The sequence below is a fragment of the Pomacea canaliculata genome, linkage group LG11, assembly GCF_003073045.1.
Source record: "Pomacea canaliculata isolate SZHN2017 linkage group LG11, ASM307304v1, whole genome shotgun sequence".
NCBI lineage: Eukaryota > Metazoa > Mollusca > Gastropoda > Architaenioglossa > Ampullariidae > Pomacea > Pomacea canaliculata.
Genome location: NC_037600.1, coordinates 22,403,920 through 22,423,886, shown reverse-complemented (window position 1 = coordinate 22,423,886; position 19,967 = coordinate 22,403,920). Strand labels below are relative to the sequence as shown.

The 19,967-nt window shown below is 36.7% G+C and overlaps 2 protein-coding genes across 7 annotated transcripts in view; both read right to left on the bottom strand.

Annotated features, from left to right (window-relative positions):
• LOC112575044 overlaps positions 1 to 19,967 on the bottom strand; it is a 45,848-nt gene that overhangs the window by 15,595 nt on the left and 10,286 nt on the right. The gene's annotated exons all lie outside the window — the stretch shown is intronic.
• LOC112575043 lies at positions 1,079 to 19,896 on the bottom strand. 5 transcript variants are annotated; one of them, XM_025256561.1, is made up of 20 exons: positions 19,529 to 19,896; positions 17,041 to 17,149; positions 16,325 to 16,466; positions 15,494 to 15,696; positions 14,692 to 14,820; positions 14,024 to 14,224; positions 13,300 to 13,434; positions 11,847 to 12,050; positions 11,497 to 11,631; positions 10,720 to 10,935; positions 10,377 to 10,497; positions 9,271 to 9,318; positions 7,089 to 7,518; positions 6,553 to 6,640; positions 5,739 to 5,770; positions 4,703 to 5,371; positions 3,993 to 4,198; positions 3,341 to 3,796; positions 2,830 to 3,179; positions 1,079 to 2,501 (listed from the first exon to the last, which is right to left on the bottom strand). In XM_025256561.1, exons 6-20 carry the CDS (start codon positions 14,115 to 14,117, stop codon positions 2,122 to 2,124), a joined length of 3,564 nt encoding a protein of 1,187 aa, XP_025112346.1. In that variant the 5' UTR covers positions 14,118 to 14,224; positions 14,692 to 14,820; positions 15,494 to 15,696; positions 16,325 to 16,466; positions 17,041 to 17,149; positions 19,529 to 19,896; the 3' UTR covers positions 1,079 to 2,121. The 5 variants fall into 5 exon arrangements, with proteins under 5 accessions (XP_025112346.1, XP_025112343.1, XP_025112342.1 ...); XM_025256558.1 differs by having other exon boundaries at positions 15,490 to 15,697; positions 16,327 to 16,466; XM_025256557.1 differs by having other exon boundaries at positions 14,692 to 14,844; positions 15,490 to 15,700; positions 16,330 to 16,466.

Sequence of the window (19,967 nt, the reverse complement as noted above, 5' to 3'; positions counted from 1 at the left end):
CCCTCTATCTGAGATGACCATCGACTTCCCTATCCCTCCCTCCGTTTTTACGACTTTGTCGCTCACACCCACATTCTCCCCAAGATCTCCATGCCCCAAAGTGCGAAATCAGCTCGAGGTGAAAGCACTCTCCCTTCCAAACTCAGCGACAACGTAACTACCGCCGCACAAACAAAAACGATAAATTGAGATATCCATGGTGTTCTGATTGGTCTTACTTTATTTTCTGTTGTGACTATTATTATAAGCTCAGATAATTACATTTCTAAATCTTTTGAAATAATATACGTAAATCACATTGCTACTTTAGTGGTCTACTTTGTTATAAAAAAGCGATAAAAATGGTGACGCTGCATTGTCTGTTAGCCTGACATGCTAAACTTTGCCCTAAATGACCTGGCGACCTCACGTCGTTCATATTTAGCTTACTGTTGACAGACTTTAGTGTTTACGTGTTTTACTGAATATTGGTCAAAGGGAGGTAACTACACGAGGGACACGACAATGTCATCAGCAGTTACTTACCTTAGACCATAATTTGCTGGTAGCACGCAGCATCTCCCTCTCCTATTAGTGATACAGGATTACATCCACGGCGCATATTTTAAACTGGTGAATAAGAATGTTTTAAGACTCAAAAGTAATTTTAGTGTCGAATTACCTGAAGTTTAAAAGAAGGAACCCTGTTTATTTAATTTTTTAAAATGCAAGGATGGCTAAAATAGGAGACCAAGACTTTGGCGCACTGATACACAAAATCAAGTCAGTTAATTAAGCATGTGCGCTATTCGTATTTCATGACAAAACCTACTGCATTGATGATTTATTGTCTGTTTATAAAACTGATTTTACTCTCGATATCCTTTTTTTTGCAACGATGTTATGGACTATTGAATAAAGCGGATCAATTTTATTCATCTTTAGACCACGATCGTGCAGGTTAGTGAGACGTTTGCAGATTTTCTCGCAAAAGACAACGTGCGTGAGTTAGACCACAGAACACACTCCTTGTTATTCATACTGGTTATCATTCTCCATCAAAGCTCGGTTTGTAAAACACGTATTAAAAAGTTTCGCCAACTTTCTTTTAATCATATAATTATATTATATATACGACATAAACACAGTACTGTCACTGACCACTCAGAAGAACGTTAGATGAAAGAAAAGGATGACAGTCCAATATTAAAGGAAAAATAACTATAAAGATGGACATCCTCACGCAATGATTGATAATAATGGTGTGCATATCGTTTGAGACATTGACAGTTCTCAACACTTTATTCTCATGTTAGCAGACAGTATGGAGGCTCAGCAACACTGAAGTAAAAGCTTCATGGTGAGAAAGTACTCGATGTTTCTGTTAAAGAAGAATGATGCTAACGCAGACTGGAAATAAGATATTTTGCACAAATTAGTTAATATTGGTTAATGTTAGTTAATATTATTATTATTACCTGATGAAACACAGACGCATGAGCCTAAAGGATCACAAATTCAAAATGTCTTGAACTTACGGTGTGACACTTAGGCACAAACGCTGTCAATTGCAAAATTCCCATGAAAAAAGTGTAGATTGTTATAAAAATATGTTGTTGGCTGTACACTTAATATTCTTCATGACTCGGTCGTCAACGTGCTTTGTGGGTGGAGGGAAAAAAGTTAAGACACTGGCGCACAGGTCACGTGATTCTTTAAAATGTAATCTCTGACCAGTAAAAGGTGTAGATTGTCGTAAAAATATTTTGTTGGCTGTGTTTATCTGTCTATTAATCCCTTTTAAGCAACATATTTGTGTGCTTACATATATATATTGTAGGGACTGGACAAGACTTAAAGTGAGTATGTCCATTAACTAGATGTAATTTGCGTGTTTTTTTATAAAATACTGACAACCAAAAAACAATGTATTTATGCCGTTTTATATGTGCAAATTGCATGATCTTGTATGTTTGCCACAGACTGAAGTGGATGCCAGGAGAAATATTATTTTAAATAGGTAGGATTTGCTATAATATTAGTTGTAGCTGGATTAGTGAAATATGGACCAGCTCACAGATCTCACAAGACACAAAAATATATGAGTTGACAGCTGTGAAACAGTGATTCATGTTTCCGTAGCTAGTCACCAGAGGAGACAATCACAAGCTGAGATGTACATCTGGACATGTAATGCAGTCTAAATCCAACATCCATGGTAGGATTATCGCAAGAGGCTTCTGGGTCCAGGCAGACAACAACCTTTCTCTCCAATCCATGAACGTGATATCCACCAAGCACCCACACCACATCCCTGTGAGCCAAGGCTAGGTCCTTGATGTCATCGTCCTTCATCATTCTCTTCACCTGCACTGGAATACCTGATGATCTGAGTGCCGTCACTACACCAGCGTTTTCACTAACAGCATCATGATACAGCACCAGCACATCACTCCATTTCAGAGCAAGTGGTGCCGCACTGCCACTGGAGAAGATGGCGGTGGTATTTGAGGTTGTTTGAACTGTAAGCAATACGGATTTTTAAACCATTTCTAGTAAATTGTCTGCGTATATGTCAGGAAAAAAACCCCTCTCTGTTTACTTAGCTTCTGTTTAATAGGAAAGCTTATCATAACAGATTGTCTCCTTCCTTATTTTAATGACGTTATATTGCGATTGTTTTTCTTTTCTCTACTATGCTGTCCTTCCTTATCATACAATGAAATTATTCAGCTCAATTCTATCTCATGACCTTGCCATTGGTTTTTTTTCAATAAGAATAAAGCAGCAGGTGATTGGTTATTTTATAGGATGTCAATAAAATCTGCAATAAGTTAAGCCGATACCTACCAACTCCAACTTGTAGACTGTGTAGGAAGCTGGCCACCTCCTCACCGCACTTGCCACAGTCAACTGGCAAGTCACCTGAGTGACCCTGTCCTCTGTGATACAGTCGCTTGACTGGCGGGCCGTCTGTGTGGTCGGGCACACATCGCTCACTGTACCCCAGAACATTGCCCCTCTCTATCTCACTCGCCTGCTTCACTTCCCTGACGACGGCCGGCGGGCAGCGGAGGGATTTGGTTAAATATTCCACTGGCCACCCTTGCGGTGAGTATCCGTGATAACAACTTGCTGCCCAGAGATGAAGATGGGGAAGTTTATCCTGTAGCTGTTCACAAAAAGTCTTAAACCCTGACCTGACACAGAGTTAAAGAAGATTAAGATGCATGTGAGTATTGTCTAACATTTTTACAGCTTTATGTTTATTTTGAACAATAGCCTGTGTACGTTTAAGAGATCATCGTTAATTCTGTCTGAATAATCACCTTGTATTCAGTCAACACATCACACCACTTACCCATCAGGTCCAACTTCATCAGCGATGACCATCAGGGGTTTTCGATCTGTCGCCTCTGACAGTTCTTTTACTGCATTCTCCACGTCTGTTCCAGATTTAAAGTTATACTGCTTGAGGATGACTTTAGAGTCTGAAGAAGCATGCTTCAGCAGTTGATCGTGCAGCAAAGTACACGCAGCACGGCTACTCACCCACGTACTCACAATGTACACGTCACCGCATTGCAACCATTCCACACCCTTCAGCTGCAGGACCACGGTTTTACCTGTACCAGGTGGCCCTGCCACAAAGAGTCTTGAAGATCTTTCGCTAAGCAGCTGAACTTGCTCCGGGAAGAGGGTTATTGCAGCAGTATTGCGCTCTCCTGTCCACCATACGGCCTGACCCAGGGTCTTGACACAGTGGCGAATACTAGATGTATATTGTACTGTCACGTTAGTGGCTGGACCACAGAATCTGTAGTAATAACAATGTTGATGATTTTGGAGATAGGGTAAACAAATAATTACCATTGGAAAGAAGTGATTAAGCTTTTAAGTGCATCAATAGTACTAAGAAAATGGATGTTTTAAATTTTGTTTTGTATTTTAAAAATTTTGATTGTTTCCTTTGAAAATAAAGTCTCTTATTAGCGATATATTGAAATACTGGCCTGGTCATCAGTTTCTTGTAAATGTCACTGGACATGTGACTGTCATGTCCATCAGCCGTTACACGATGCTGCCACCAGTTCTCAAGTTTCTTCATCACGTCGCTACTGACATCCCACGGTGTCGTGGAATTAGACAACTGATCAGATGTGAGGAAAAGGCCAGCGACATTGTTGCGATCTGTTGTTCTCAGACATGTACTCAGTTCCTGTTTAAAGATAATGTAACATACCATGAAAATAATAATCCTGCAACTGCAAGCCTTTATATTAAGCTTACTTGAAATTTGACTATTTGATTTCTAAAGAGACAACTTCATGATGATAATGGTGACCGGAGCTTCAGTTTAAAAGACGATGACTGCCGCTCACAGACAATGAACTCTAGCACGAAACTGTTTTTAAATGATTGTCTATAATTAACTAACACTTACTAATTCTTATTATCTTAGTTTGCTAATGACAGAAAATCTTTGGGTAAAAGAACTTTCAAAAGAAAGAGGTTCGAGAGCCACTTTCAGGGCAATGGATCGTTAGCATATTAAAACTCTAGTGTGCTTTGCAGCTTACATGAACATAGATGACACCTAAGTATGAAGTTTAGGTGTAAATACAAGGACTTTTCATGGTTTTCGAAAAAAATTAGTACATGTTTTAGTCGAATATCGTAACATGAATTTTATTCTTGATGAAGTTAATCAGAATAACCTTACCTGATTCAGCTTGTCGTCGTTAAGTATGGCCTGTTGCACCTGCTGAGTCGTGAGGTTGGGGAAAGCGATGGTCTTAGTGATGCGCAGACCGGGAGCGATGTCGGACACCAGGTGAGACAACATGGCCTCCGCCTTGTCCAGCTGTGACACACACTGTTGAAGTTTTTTCTTGATCTGATTGTTTATGTCATTGTAAGAGAAATTAAGGCCCAACGATTTCACTTCGCAGACAACGACGCCGTAATGTTGATGGACTAGAAGAATGCCAAAGACTCCCTTTTTGTGCGGTAAAGGTATCTGGGCAGCCTTGGCAGCGTAAGGAGGGTCACTTAGGTAATCTTCGAAACGAAGCTGACTTATTGCAAACAAACCTTCTCTGCTCAATTTAAACATTTCTTGCAAACAGAAAAGCACCCGCTGCCTGGCTGCATCGTCTCTTACGTCACTGTCCTGAACGCGAAACGACATCTGAGCAACAGCAGCAACTGCAGCAGCAGCTGCAGTAGGAGTTTTTGACTGAAGCATCAGTACATCTTGACCAACAATGGACAGTACGGCCATGGGCACGCGGTTGAAGTAGACAGGAGGCAGGAAGTAGGCGCGAGAATCGAGATCAGGGAACGTGGCCTCAACCCACTGGAGCCAGGATTTGTGGAGAAATTTGATTTCCTGGTCCGAAAAAATTCAATAAAAAAAGATGTTTTACATTTATTAGTTCTTTAGTAACATTTTAGGCGAAACTGTTCTTGCATCATAAAGTTCTTTAAAAGTCAACAAAAGGCGTCCTGAAGACATGAATTGAATGTCATGCTACATGTTCCTATCAGCTTTGTACGTAGAAGATGACTCGTAGAGTCTGTTCCATTAGAACTTGCCGAGTTAGTGTATTATCTCTGTATAAAGCGAAGATAAGTTTTTCTCCTTCGTCGTTTTCAATTTAATTAGCAGTAACTGCAATGAAAGTTTATTTTATACTGTTCCTGTTTGATAAACAAATTCTTATCTTTAATTAGTTTACTTATTCATGTGTACATACCTTGTTTTCAGGATTCTTCTTGATCTTGGTAACTACAATACAGATATACACAAAAATACGCATGCTATATATTGCATGTTACACGCACATAAACATTGCAGAAATTTCATATTCTGATTTTCTGAAGTATAGTCGATATAAAAGCCAACAGTCATTACGTCAACTATTTTAATGATGCCTCAAAAAGTAAATATTTACTAAACTAGATATGCACATCTCTACTTTGAATGGAGTCTTTGTTGATTACGCTTGCTAGGTGTGTAATACTTTATCGTCCCTTTGTTCATATCACACCTCCTTAACTCATTAACTGTCGCCGATAAATGGAAGCTATATTTCAAGTCATTCGATTCTCTTTTATGCGAGTAACATCATCGAGTTCTTAAATCATTTTGTGTCGAACAGTTGCATGTTGATGACAGTCTTGTATGGAAACACCGGAACCTATAATATTTCTGAACCCCAAAAAGGATGGTTGCAATCACTGTAGTCTGGGTACAACATATACGATTCATAGCTTTTGAGAGAATACAAAAGAATATTTTTAAAACTTAGCTTATTATTATGCAAAACATGTACTTTAGTATAGTACTTGTCAAAATAGTAATTTAACATAAAATGAACCTTGATACTTTGATATGTTGTTTAAAGTAGATGATAAATGGAGGATAAATGGATTTTGTAAAGTCGTTGCTAGTTTTGGTAGCGGTGAAGCAGAAAATGAACAAGAGCAAGTGAACAAGAACAAGAAGAATGCTAGTTTCAGTTCCTTCCTGAAACGAAAGTATTTTAATGTCATAAAAGTCGGACTAACGTTTCGAAGCAACAAGAGCAGCGTCTGTATCTGAGAAAGGCAACGAAGATTCATCGGTTGTGGCATTTTCCTTTCGGCGTCCTTTTTTCTGTGATGAAAATAAGAATATTTTGCATAAAAGCATACATACTTATATAAATAGAACTGTTAATATGAGAGTAAACTTCATAACGTAAATGTAATTGCTAGTAACAGTGCCACGCTTTAAGAAAGAAAAAAATAAGAAAACATTGTGTAATCTGTCCTTGGAGAAAATAAATAATTTCCACTGAACATCGCTAACATTTACCCATTTTTTTAAACTGTATAATGCTATAATTAATGTAACTAATGTTGCTCAGAGCACTACCAGAACAGGACAGTTGACTGACAGTAGTGTGTACAGGGCAAGGAACCCACAGGCTTCTATCTTCTATCTTCCTTACGGCATGTGTGATCTTTCGCCGTCACGACGTCGACTTTTATCTTAATTGACAAAACATTTTCTGTTTTGTTTGCTTGTCTTAGAGTATTTTGTTTGTATATTCGCTTCTTACCTTCTTTTGTGAAGTCACTAACATTATTTTCTCACGAGCTCCTTTATTTAAAGATGTCGTACAGTCTTCATTAGCTGGTGGTTGCGTGCCAAGAGAGCCACTTTGTAGAGATGTCTGATTCCCTTCTTCTTCATGTGCATCTGTCTGAACTGGTGAGTGTCTACCGTCTTGTGTATTATTATTTCCTGTTATATCTCTATTTGATTGCGTGTCCTCATCAAGAGAGCCACTTTGTGGAGATGTCTGATGATTCATTACTCCATCTACTGACTGCATTAACGACTGACTACTAAGAACGTCTTGTTCTTGGGACGCGTTTTGATTGGTGTACTCATCAACAGGACTTCCACAAGTTTCTTGATCCCTTCCACCATCTCCATCTTGCAACATTGGAGTTCTTTCATTGACAGCTCCTTCTTCCTCGTGTGATCTGTAAATTAGCAAAAATAAGAAAGTAGTCAGTTAAAAAAAAGGATGTCACGAACAAAACAGAATATTGTTTCAACGAGGGTAGAGAAGATATCTTTTCGCTTCTGAGTTTGAGAGGGGAAAGTGCTTCCGGGTAAAGGTAATTTCCCACTGTGCTTAGGGGAAAATGGGTTCGTGGGATATAAGGGGATAGGAGGGTAGGAGCTATGGTAAGTGTGGGAGGAGGGTCACTGTGTCACGGCGCCGCAGGTAGTACTGGATCCCAGATCCTAATTAAAATAACATTACTTCTGTAGTGTTACTACCTTTAAGTTTTATATTCTTATACCTGATTATTATATAATTTTACTGTTATATTGTTCTGTAAACTTTATGTTAACAGTATATTGGTTTATGAGTTGGTGAGTTAAACTTATTAAATGAAAACCATGTCTTGACGCTCATTTTTATTTATTTATTTTTTTTGGGTGGGGGGGATGTTCGCGTGGCTCCGAGCTACCTTACTCTACACTCCTCACTCCAGGACTCACTGCATGTTGACAAATATCTATCTTTTGGGGATTTGGGGGGACTTGATAACCTGCAGCAGTTTAGACGAACCGTTATTGGATGTCCTGTCCAGCACTTTACAGTTTATGATTTGTAAGTCTGGCTAAGATAAGCATATTGTTGGGGAATTATAAACATCCAGTCCTCTTATGTGACTGTTAGGGTTATCTCCCTGAATAGGCTAGAAGACAGTCTTTGGCTATTGTGGTACGTTTGCACCTGCATTATGCAGTGGTTTTTGGGATATGTTTGCGAACACATTTTGGGAGATGTCTATCGTGCGCTGGTAGAAAGCATAATTACATTCAATATTGTCTCTTGGTATGGCCAGACAAGCGTGATAAACAAGAACAAACTGAGGCGCGTCATAAGCACAGCCAGCAAAATCGTAGGCTCACAACAGCTGACCCTTTCCCTCCTGTACGATTTAGCCCTTGTCCGGAAAGCAACACAAATCATGCTTGACCCCACCCATCCACTCAACCCCCGCTTCGAGTCTATGCCCTCAGGACGGAGATTGAGGACCCCTCTTGCGAAAAAGAACGTTTATAGAAGGTCATTCATTCCATCGGCCATCTCTGCTCTCAACAAACAAAAAACTATAAGCGACTAGTAGACCGAGCCTGACGTGTTACACACAAGGGGGATGACGTAATCCCATCTCTGTTATCACTGTTATTATGTAGTCATGGAAACTGGTGTATTGTCCTTTTGATGCGGGCGTGTGTGTGTGTGGGTGTGTGTGTGTGCTCACTTCTGCCATTGCTGATGTTATTGTTGATGTTTTTGATTTTCTCTCTGACTGCTTGCATGCTGGAAGACACATCTTTGCTGGACAATAAAGTTATCTTATCTTATCTTATCTTTGTCCTCGCTTTTGTGAAGTTTGCATCTCTCTCTGGCCACATAACTGGGTATGATAATATGATTTTTGGTTCTGTTTGCTTAGTTTTCTCTATTTTAATGTGATTTGTTGGAAGATGAGTTAAGCTACCTTTCCTGTCTTTCTGAGGTTAAGTGTGAATCTGATTAACTGAGTGGTCTGGAGAGTGTTTTGCAATAGTAAGAGCTCTTTTCTTCTTATTACTAATCGAATTTGTAAATCTCTTTTACCCATGTGGGGACGAGCCCCACGCACTGCACATGAAAGACAAAAGACAAGCCCACAATCAACCATACAGAAACATCAGCAAACAGACAGTACCTGATATGAAGTTCAAAGGTGTCAGTAGGATCATTGTGCAACGTGTTTCTGAAAGAGAAAAGTTGTAATCAGTCCTATACGTTTCCCATATGTCTGCATTGCCTGGTTTGGGGTAAATGAATGTATTTCCAATAATAGTCCCAATAATACTTCAAACTGCTGAAAGCCCTAACTGGAGTTTAGCTTCTTTCTTTGCTTTAAAGAGTACAGCTGCACATAAAAATTTAGATATTACAAGAGCTTGATAAAGGTTTGACATTTTGGATTGGTACTCCAGTTCCTTCCAGTGACTGCTCTCTTTAAAACTTCAACTGTGCTGTCTGTGTAAAGTGACCAATATATTTATGCTGTGAATATCACTCCCAAGAACTGAATCTTTGAGCTGTGATTTATGGTTATCTGCTTTAATATTAGTTTAGAATACTCTAGTATTCAGTTTGGTTGTATATGTGAAGATCGTTGCCTGTGGATGGAGAGAACATAAAACAATTACTCTCAAATCAGTTTCCTACACTGATGAGGTCTTAATGAATATTATCATTTCCTTTAAGTTTTTGCTTATGACAGTTACTGGTACATGTATTTTTAAGTTACCAAGCAAGGAAGTATCACCTGCACACTGCTTAAGTTTTACACATTTAGGAAGATAAATAATAATTATGGCAAATAGTAACACTATATATTATAGTTAATAAAGCAAATGTTAATAATACACTTCTTTGTGAAACTGCATTGTCCTAGTTTACTTCTAACAAAAGTTTATCTGCCTATCAAGAAGGACTGTATTAGACTAACTATGGTCTTAGAAGAAGAGTGTCTTAGAAGTGCCTGGGTGCTGAAATACTGTCACAGTGCTGAATACTTTGTAACACTGTCACAGAGCTGAAATACCATATCATACTTTCACAGTGTTGAATACTGTATTATACTGTCACAGTGCACTGCAAAATGGAATGCATGCTTGCAATATTGATTATCTGACTAATTGATTGATTATTTGATTGACAAATAAGCAGATCTCTACAAAGTATCTGTCTATTCTTATGAAGCACAAAATAACATATGAGAGAGAAATGAGAGGAAAAGAGGCATACTATGATGGCTACCTTTCATTTATACGCGAAGTATTCTTCTTTCTCAGGATAACAATTACAGGGATCAGACTCAGAAGGAGGCACATGGCGATGGCACCAGCAGCTATTATAAACCAATTTAGGAAGAATTTATCTGAAACAAAGGTCAAAGGCTTAGTCTATTTTTTATTTCTTTAAAATTTTGTCATACAGGGTGAGAATTTATCTACATTTTATCTCGTTTAAAGTATGCTGTCCATTAAAAACACTTACAATGATTGAAATATTAAAATTATTAAATCATTATAAACAGTGCATACAGCTGCTTTTATGAGAGGCAGTTGTCTTAAAGGATCATATCTATGTGTAGATCTACCTGTATATCCTTCAGATGAAGAAATAAATTTGCATGTTTCAGATCCATTGCTTCTAGCACCCAGAACATGGCAAGCATATATTCCCCTGTTTTCTTTGGAAATTTGTGGTATTTTCATGCTGAAGTGATTTGTTACTATTTTGTTGAACTTGTATCCTGGGGCTGTGGTACAATTCAGCTGTTCATTCATCCAGGTGCAGTTTAGTACGTCAGCCCCTAACAAGCAGTCAAACATCAGTATCAAATAGACCATCAGCTAGATGCCCCCCAAACCAGACATAAGTTTATATACATGGAGCCGCATATGGCACAGAATAGAACATGGTAATACACCTGAGCTCTGGGGAGATACAAAGCTCTATCAGAGAAGACCAAGTTGCAATATTGGATTACTTTTAAAATCTTCGTGTAGGCATTATAACGACTGCCAAATAAAGCTCAACTTTCAAATGAATTACTGCACTATATGTTTAATAATTAGTTTCTATAAACTTTACCTCTACTAGTGATGCTAAGAAACTATAACATTTTTTTTTGAGCTGAGATGTGATTTTCCTTTGGACTCTAGTTCACTTTTTAAAAAATTTCTTGTCCTCAAAATAAAGAAACTAATTAAGCAGCCATGTAATAGACTATAGAATAATTGCAGATACAAGTATTTAAATTAAGAGTCTTTGTCTTGAAATGCAAGACAAAAAAGAATAGCAAGAGAATAGAGAGAGAATTCTGAGATGAGGAAAAGTTACAAATGTTATTAATGATTGCTTTGTGCATCACCTTTGCCATCTTCAACACCACGATGGACCACAGCAAAGTTCCTTCTTGTCATGTTGATATCAACATTAAATGTACATGTCAGTGTCATTGCTTCCATAGTTTGGACACTTGAAATATTGCAAGAAGAGGTTGTTGCTGCAGTAAAGAAGACAAAAAAGTAACAGAAAAGAAAATCTAAAGTCAGTAGGGAAGTATTTAAATTCCTCAAAATTTCTCAGAACAAACCAAATGATATTACATTTTAAGCTTATGTATTATTAATTTATTTATGCTATAAAGCATCTGATGTAGTCACTGATAATGAATGAACCTATAAAATCACTGCTACCAAGAAATAGACTTGTGTTCACCTGGCATGATGATAAATTCACACGGCTCAAAACTGCTGTCAACAACACCCATTATGTGACAAACATACGTCCCACTGTGATTGTGTGATGCCTGTGGTACTCTAATGACAACATGATCCATAGCAGTGTTGTTAAAATGGTATCCGTCAGCTGTGGTACAGTCCAGATGAGCACCTAGCCAGGTGCAATTTGCGATTTCTGCAGCTAGTGTAACACAGAAATCAGTATTCAACAAAACAGGATTGAGAATTTCATAAACGTTTATATGGAAGAGGACAGAAGCACTCAAGAGATTTTTTTCCTTCTGTTTAAAAAAGATGATGGGATGAAAGTCAAGACTTTTGATGAATTGATATTGTTTTCCTTTGAGTTCTCCAGTGCATCATATACTGAAAGCCATTCCATAGAAGCTAGCTCTTTCTTATCTACACTCAGAGAAGTCCAATTTTTTCAAGACTAAAATTTTAATTTTCTTCTTCACTTTCAGCAATGATTAATTATCATAATAATACATCATTTTTATCACATAGTGTCACAACAAATGCAGGTCACACTTTCTGTGCTGACTAATGATAATAAAGAAATGACATTAAAATATTAGCTAGCAATAATATGCTATACATGAAAACACGAGTACTCTCAGTAAATGAGAACACAAGTTAAAGAATACACAGCTAATGAAAATTAAAGTAACTAAGTAAAAATAAAAGAAAACATTTAACTAACAAAATAAAATGAATTGCATCAATGCATCATGGGTACAAAATGACTACAAAAGATCAAACAGTAATTTTAGTCAATATTTTAAACAAATATTTTTCAGTGATTGTTTTCAGATTGCCTTTAGGTCAGACTATAGAATATTGTATCAAATGGAGTTCTACTGTCTTGCAGCACAAAGAATAAGATGCAGTGTCCATATGTGACTCTCTTAATAAGAGGAGTGGATAAGATGCAAGAGTCAGATGAGGAACAGAGGTTTTGAGCAGAAGTGTGGTCAGACAAGAGAGCAAATAAATAATCCACAAAATAGAGGTGAGAGTATATTGTCTATTCCTGTTTTAATTGGTAACCAGAGAAGAGTGTGCAGAAGTAGGGTAGCATGTTTGGATTTGCAGGTCTGGAAATGATGTGCAGGTGAGTTCTGAATGTTCTGTGAATTAATTACTATGGACAGGTTGCAAGAAGAGAGTTGCAGCAGTCTAATTTGGATAGAGCTAAAGAATAATTAACAATATTAATAGTTTGGAGTCATAAAGCATGGACAATGGGGCTGATCTTGCAGATTTTACAGTAAGCAACATAGAAGAGCCTTATGTGTCTTGCCATAAATTAATTAATCGAGAGGCTGAGGTAGATTACTGTTACTTGGGTTTGATTAAAGGTCAGATGGCCCTTGTTATGTCCCCTTGCTTGCTTTATATTTGCAATTTGTAATTATGTTTTACATTACCTTTTCTGTCTGTATTACTATAATGGACCACTGCGAAGTTCCTTTTAGTCATGTTTACATCAACAATGAATCTACATGTCAGTGTTGTAGGCTCGGCCTCTTCAACACTTGGGATCTGGCAAGTTGAGGTCATTGCTTCAACAGGAAAAAAAATGAGATAAGTGTACTGATATATAAACAGAAACAGATTATTGCTCTTAATTGCAAAACTGTTTTAGATGCTCATTTACACATGCAGCAGTCATATACATCAACCTAAAGATCAACAAGCAAAGTCATTAAATTTCTCCTATTCTATAATGTGTTTTGTCATGTGATATGATGTGTATCCTTATGTTAGATATTATTAATTGAAATGTCTAAGGTCGTAACACATTACCAGTTAAACTTGTAATTAAACTGTCTTACTAGAATATAAATTACTGATTTCTTATTGTCATTTGTTGTTTTGTGTGAATGAGTGACTGTGATATTTTTATGGCTTTTATTGATGAGCCTTTGTGGTGCACATTTTCTGCAACGATCAATAAAGCACTGTCATTGTTATTACTCAAACACATAAGGGGCTACAGCAACATTCCTGAGGAAAAAGGTATAGACTAATTTGTCTAATATCTTGCATCAGTGATAGTTCTGTGTCCCAAAGGATATATATAATTAAATGAAATTCAAATATCTGTGATGAATTATTATTTAGCAGAAACATTACAATAGGTGCCATCACTTTTCTCAGGTGTGACGGTGCAGAGGTCATAATGCAGAGACCGAGCACCCGAAATGTGACAGCTGTACGCCCCTTCTTGACTCTCCAAGGCCATAGGGATCTTGAGAGTGAGATAGTCGGACACTCTGTTATCAAACTCATAGCCATGGGTGGTGTTACAAGTCAAGTTGTTTCTCTTCCATTCACAAGCCACAATGACTTCTGATGCAGAAGACATGAAAATTTGGAACATTATCAAGCGAATGGAGATAAGCAGCCTAAACTTTATTTGACCATTTTAATTAATGAAGGTTAATATATTAGGCTCTGAGTCAGTAATAGCTAATGTGCTGAGATCGAACACTAGGGTTTTTTTCTGTAAGGCGGTACATATTTTATTCTGAGTATGACAAATTAGACAGAGTGAAACTTTGGTAACTGTGTAAGAAATGGCGCTGAATATATCTTTCACAATTAATTATATAAAAATAGCATAAGTAGCCTCGGTCATTATAATTGTTGGGAAGTAATGTGTCAACAAAATGACTAGTATGAGTGCCTTAGGGTTCGGACAATGCTAGTAAGTAAAGCTATAAAAATCTAAATCGACTTCTGCTTAGTAGAATATAAAATAAGAATATTTATAATGGTTCTAAAACTAAAAAATCCACTATTACAGATCAACATACCTTTTAAGCCAGTTCTGGGGTAATGGTAGATAGTAAAGTTTGTTCTTGTCTTGTTGAGGTCTTCTGGGTAGTAACATGTTAGTGATGTCCTTGTCTTTTTTGATGAAATTACACACACTGTTTTCTCGACTGAAACAGTAAAAGGTTTTCCACCTGCTTCACTAAGTCTTGCTTTCCTTTTACCTTATCGACTAATTGAAGATAAATTTAATTATAAGAAAAGACTGTACAGGAAGTTAGCAAGTGGGGGGACCAGCTTCTAGGCAGATAAAAATCATGGTAGAGCAAGCAGCTATACACAAACCCTTCACTTGCTCCTCTGCTCTCCTTCTTCCTTCACTCCACTCTTTCATTTGTTCTCTCTCAGGCCATATTATGCTCCTAAATTATGTATCAGCATTCTCCCTTTGGTCACCTTCCTAAATTTTGATGTCAACATTCTCTCAGCATAGTAGATATTTTTAACTATTTAAAAAATGTAAAAATAAAGGAGAATAAACTTCATTAGTTTATAAGCATTTGCTGAAGTAAAATATATCATAAGAACGTGTTCTTCAACCTTCTGCATATGAATTTATAGGTAGCTGATATCAGTTAAACCTGTGTGAATTTGCATATTGGTATTCACTTTCACCATGCACTAACATACACCTTACACCATTGAGCTTTATTTATAAGGTAAGAAAAAGCTGTCTACAGTTCCTTTTAATGATCTCAACAGATCTCACACTTTTAAGATATGATTTTATAACGCCTGTAAAGTAACATGCAGTAAGCAGACATTTTAGAATTTCTTACCTACTTTTACCCTAAATTCACATGGCTTGATATTTTTAGAGTCTACGTCAGCAACATTACATCTGTAAGTTCCAATGTGTTCTGCAGAAGCTCGTAAAATCTCCAAGGAGAATTTGTTAGACACATGTGTTGTGCTATCGTATTTGTATCCAGGTCTGTAAATAGAACAGTCCATCTTTCCTGACGACCATCCACAGTCCAAAATGTCTGCAAAATATGATGTGAAAATATAAAGCTTGAAGTTTCAGAATACAGACAGTCCTCGACTTACGTTGTTCCGTTCCTACGTCACGTCCTAAACCGCATTTCGCTGTAAGTCGGAACATACGTGCACACTGTTCATAAATAACATACTGTAAGCACTTACCATGTCCTAACACAGTAATTATTAAAAAAAACAAAAATAAAACAAACAAAAAAACATGTAAAATACGGGTTAATAATGAAATGAAACACAAAGATGGCGTTACGACGTTTACGACGCAAAAGCACTGAAGTGGAAACAAGGCTTGATACAGATGTGTGGTAAACAAGGATTTCTACAGTCAATGGCATATTTGTCGTAAACAAGGCTTTATACAGTAAATTGATGACGTGTCGTAACAAAATATCGTAACTCGGGGCTGACGTAACCCGAGGACTACCTGTATCTGTTTTGTCAAGTTACAGTTTAACAGAGAAAAAGGGAAAATTTCCCATAAAAAAAATTATCTTGAAGTGATTACAAGCTTATTGGTAAGTTTTGCTGTCCATAAGCAGAAATATAATTATTCTCATCAATAGCATTGTGATAAAAATAGCAGTAAAAGAAAGAGTAAATCATTGATTTGCACACCTTTTTTTCCTCCCCATGTCATCACTCTCAAACTCGACATAAAAGAAACTACTTGTCTCATTAACATTTTTGGAAAAGTGGCAAGTGACTGATGTATTGGCCAATGGTTCCACCCATGGAGCATCACATGTTGAGCTGTTATCTGAAATTCCATTAAAATGCAAACAAAAATCATCGTTATTATAGTTACAATATGTGTGTGTGATGTAAATTAATACATAAGACCAAAACAACCAAACCCTAAATTTGTAATAGCTAAATGATAAAAAGTAACTATAGTTCTGCATCTCTGAAAAACGACTATTTATAATATTTTTGTATTTAGATAATAACACATCAGTGCTGGGAATGTTCACAAAACAAATTTATGTTAGCTTGTTCAAGTATAGCTCTGCTTGTAAAATTTCAACTGTGTATCTTTCAGCAGAATTCAAATAGCCTTTAAAAAAAGGAATCATGTCATGAATAAGAAATTGGTTTAAAACCACATAAATGAAAAAAGAGACTTTTTTTACACTGGTAAATATACTAATCAAGCAAATTTATAATAGCCCATGTGCTTATGTGACAGGGAGAGACAAATACATACATATTCTGAGTATTTATAAAATGTGAACATAGACAATGTTGTGATCTGCTCAAAATTAACTGTTGATTTTAACTGAGAAGCTGTTGAGTAAGAAAATATGATAGTGTTACTTGAAACTGTCATATACCTTGCGCACTTGATAAACTAAAGAGAATGAAGATAAAAGAGAGCTGCTTCCACAGTAGAGGCCACAGGTACTGATTTGAAAAACAAGTGGCAATCATTTGTGTGGCATTCTGTTGAAGAAAGTAATAATATTGATTCTCATTACCTTGTATATATCATTATATATGTCTACCATTCGACTATAGTGCTAGAGAATATAAACATGTCTATTGGCTTATGCTTGTCTGATAAAAAGTGTCTACCTAAAATTCGTTTATTTCCATTCTTATCTGTTATATATCATCAAAAGTATAAGTCTACATTTTAAAAGATCTTATTTATGCAACTAAAGTTAAGCAAAAAAAAAATTGAGTTTGAAAATGATGCAACTGGGCTTAAAGATTTTATTAATCATCAAAAGAGTTTTTCCTGGTGAATATTTTAATAATAATAATAATGATAATAATAATATATACCAAATTTGTAAAAAGCATACTCACACTCCTAAGGACAGCATACAAGGGACAAGGAAACAAATTACATATGAACTATAAAAATAAACAACCGTACTGAACAAAGAATAAAATCAGATACAGAAAACACAAAGAGTAACGAAATAACAAGAACAAGAGCTGCGAGTAACATGATATTGCAAAGGGTGTGAAAAAGGACTAGCATTATGGGAAAGGTTGTTAATAATAATAATACAGTAATGTGGGAATTTATAAGGCGCAATCTCAGACAAAGGGGAACCTATTGCGCTGAGCAAGATCATAAAATAGTAACAAAGATGAAGAACAAATTAAATCACAAAAAAGTAACAAAGATGTAGAATAAATTAACAAAATTAGTAACAAAGATGTAGAACATCACAAAATATTAACAAAGATTTAGAACATGTTAACATAATAATTACAAAGATGTAAAAGGAAGAACAACGCGAGGACTCGCTGCTTACTGTCAGTAAAGGGAGATAACTGTAGATGTAACGATAACGACTCCAGACAATAAGGTCAGTACAATACTGGGACGATATTGAGTAATCTTGAGAATATAAAGAAACGTTATCACATGAAACTACAAGAGGCTGATCATCCCTTCAGTTTACTCAGTGTAGCTCAAGGTCGCTGTCGAAGCGAGTGAAGCGGGCGGAGTGGACTCCAGCCAATAGATCTAGACAGTTCGCACTTCAAATAACATTATATACATTATATACCGTCCTGTTGTAAACTATAAGAGGAAGAAAGCAGAAGAACATGTAAACATAAAGGTCAAACACTTTTATCCAAATCGAAGCACGACAACAAAAGGTCAAAAATATCAAGGAGAGCAGATCCACTCAGCCCGCCACGCCAAGGGACACAACTCTCTCCATTGTTGAGTTATTGTGACTTTGGAGACTTTGCTGTCTAAACTTTCTGTGTTTGTGGTTAAACTGCAGGTAACAAAAATGTATCTGCATGTCATTATATTTTTATTCATTAAAATAAACATACACATGTTTAAATTAAGTTTTAGCAGACGATATCCCATTTTTTTACATAATTCCTGTAGATATTTTTAAATGGATGAATGTGAAATAAATTAAAATCATTTGAAAGTAGAATAGATGACGACTGACCGATTTTATAACAATCTATAACCTTAAGTGTTCTTTAAAACACATCACAATAGCATGCAGTAGACCTTGGGTACCCTAAGTACACACAATATGCGCCTAAATATTGATCACCTAACCTGATTTATCTCCCTCTCTATAACAATTATTAGTCAACTGGTAAAGGATTTGTCATATAGTTTTACCGCTTGGAGGGGAGGGAGGCGGCGACACCAATTCGATTCAGTTAGTGGGCTTTTTTTTTTTTTTTATCTCACTCTGGGGACATATTTTTGCCAGTAACAGTTGCCGTGTAGTCTGGAAAGATAATGTGAAGAAAATGCCAATACTGATGTGAGCGTCAGAACATGATTGTAGGTTGAACGATTTCTCTCCATCGACTTGTAGAATATTATGATCAGGCGTCTGAAACTGTGGTGCAAAAGCTTATTTATACACAAAACAGCTGCAGTTGTTTTTCACCCTTTTGTGGTAGAGAGCTGTCCTGGGAAACCAGGTGACAGAACTTCATTGTTTGTTACCAGACTGATTCAGAGCTGAGTGACGAGTCTATTATTTATTGTGAAATAAATTACTTGGTGTAGATTTATTCGCACTGTCGATGATGTGACTGATGCTTCTACTTTTGTGACTTGGAAACAGTACAATATTGAGAATCCACAAGTCATATTAGACAATAACACACACGCGCACGCACACGCACACGCACGCACACACACACACACAAAGAGCTTTAAATTTTACTACCAAAAGTGAGTGAGGCAGACGAGTGACTTAAGATAATAAGATAAATTCTTAATGTAAATAAACACTGCCGAGTTAAAATGCTTGTAGTCTGACATGAGAAAATAACTTCATCTGCTATTAACAAGAAAAGGAAATCAAAACTTACCATCAAGGAGAAGGACAGGAATGCGTCACAGCTGTTGAAGAACTTGTGCAAAATGTATTCATTTGCCACGACAGACTATAACATCGACACTCCCTTCAAGTGCCGGAAGCGAATTTCTCTTCCGAGGCGATTAATATTACAGACATTGCGCGAAAACATCGTGCACGGAGCGTTGTGCTTTCTTAATCCACTCTACCACGGAAATATAAGCTGGTCCATAAGTAGAGATTAGTTGCACCACAGCGTGATGTTAAAACAGATGAGAAACAGATTCAACTGTGACTAAATCAGCTAATGAAACTTGTAATAAAATGTTGCTTCGTGTGAAATCTCTAATAGAATGTGTTGGATGGTGATGTTTGATGATATGTATTTTATAATCGGGTGAGTAAAACAACAGTGAGTACTGCAATTAAACCTGGGGTAAAGTTGAACGTGC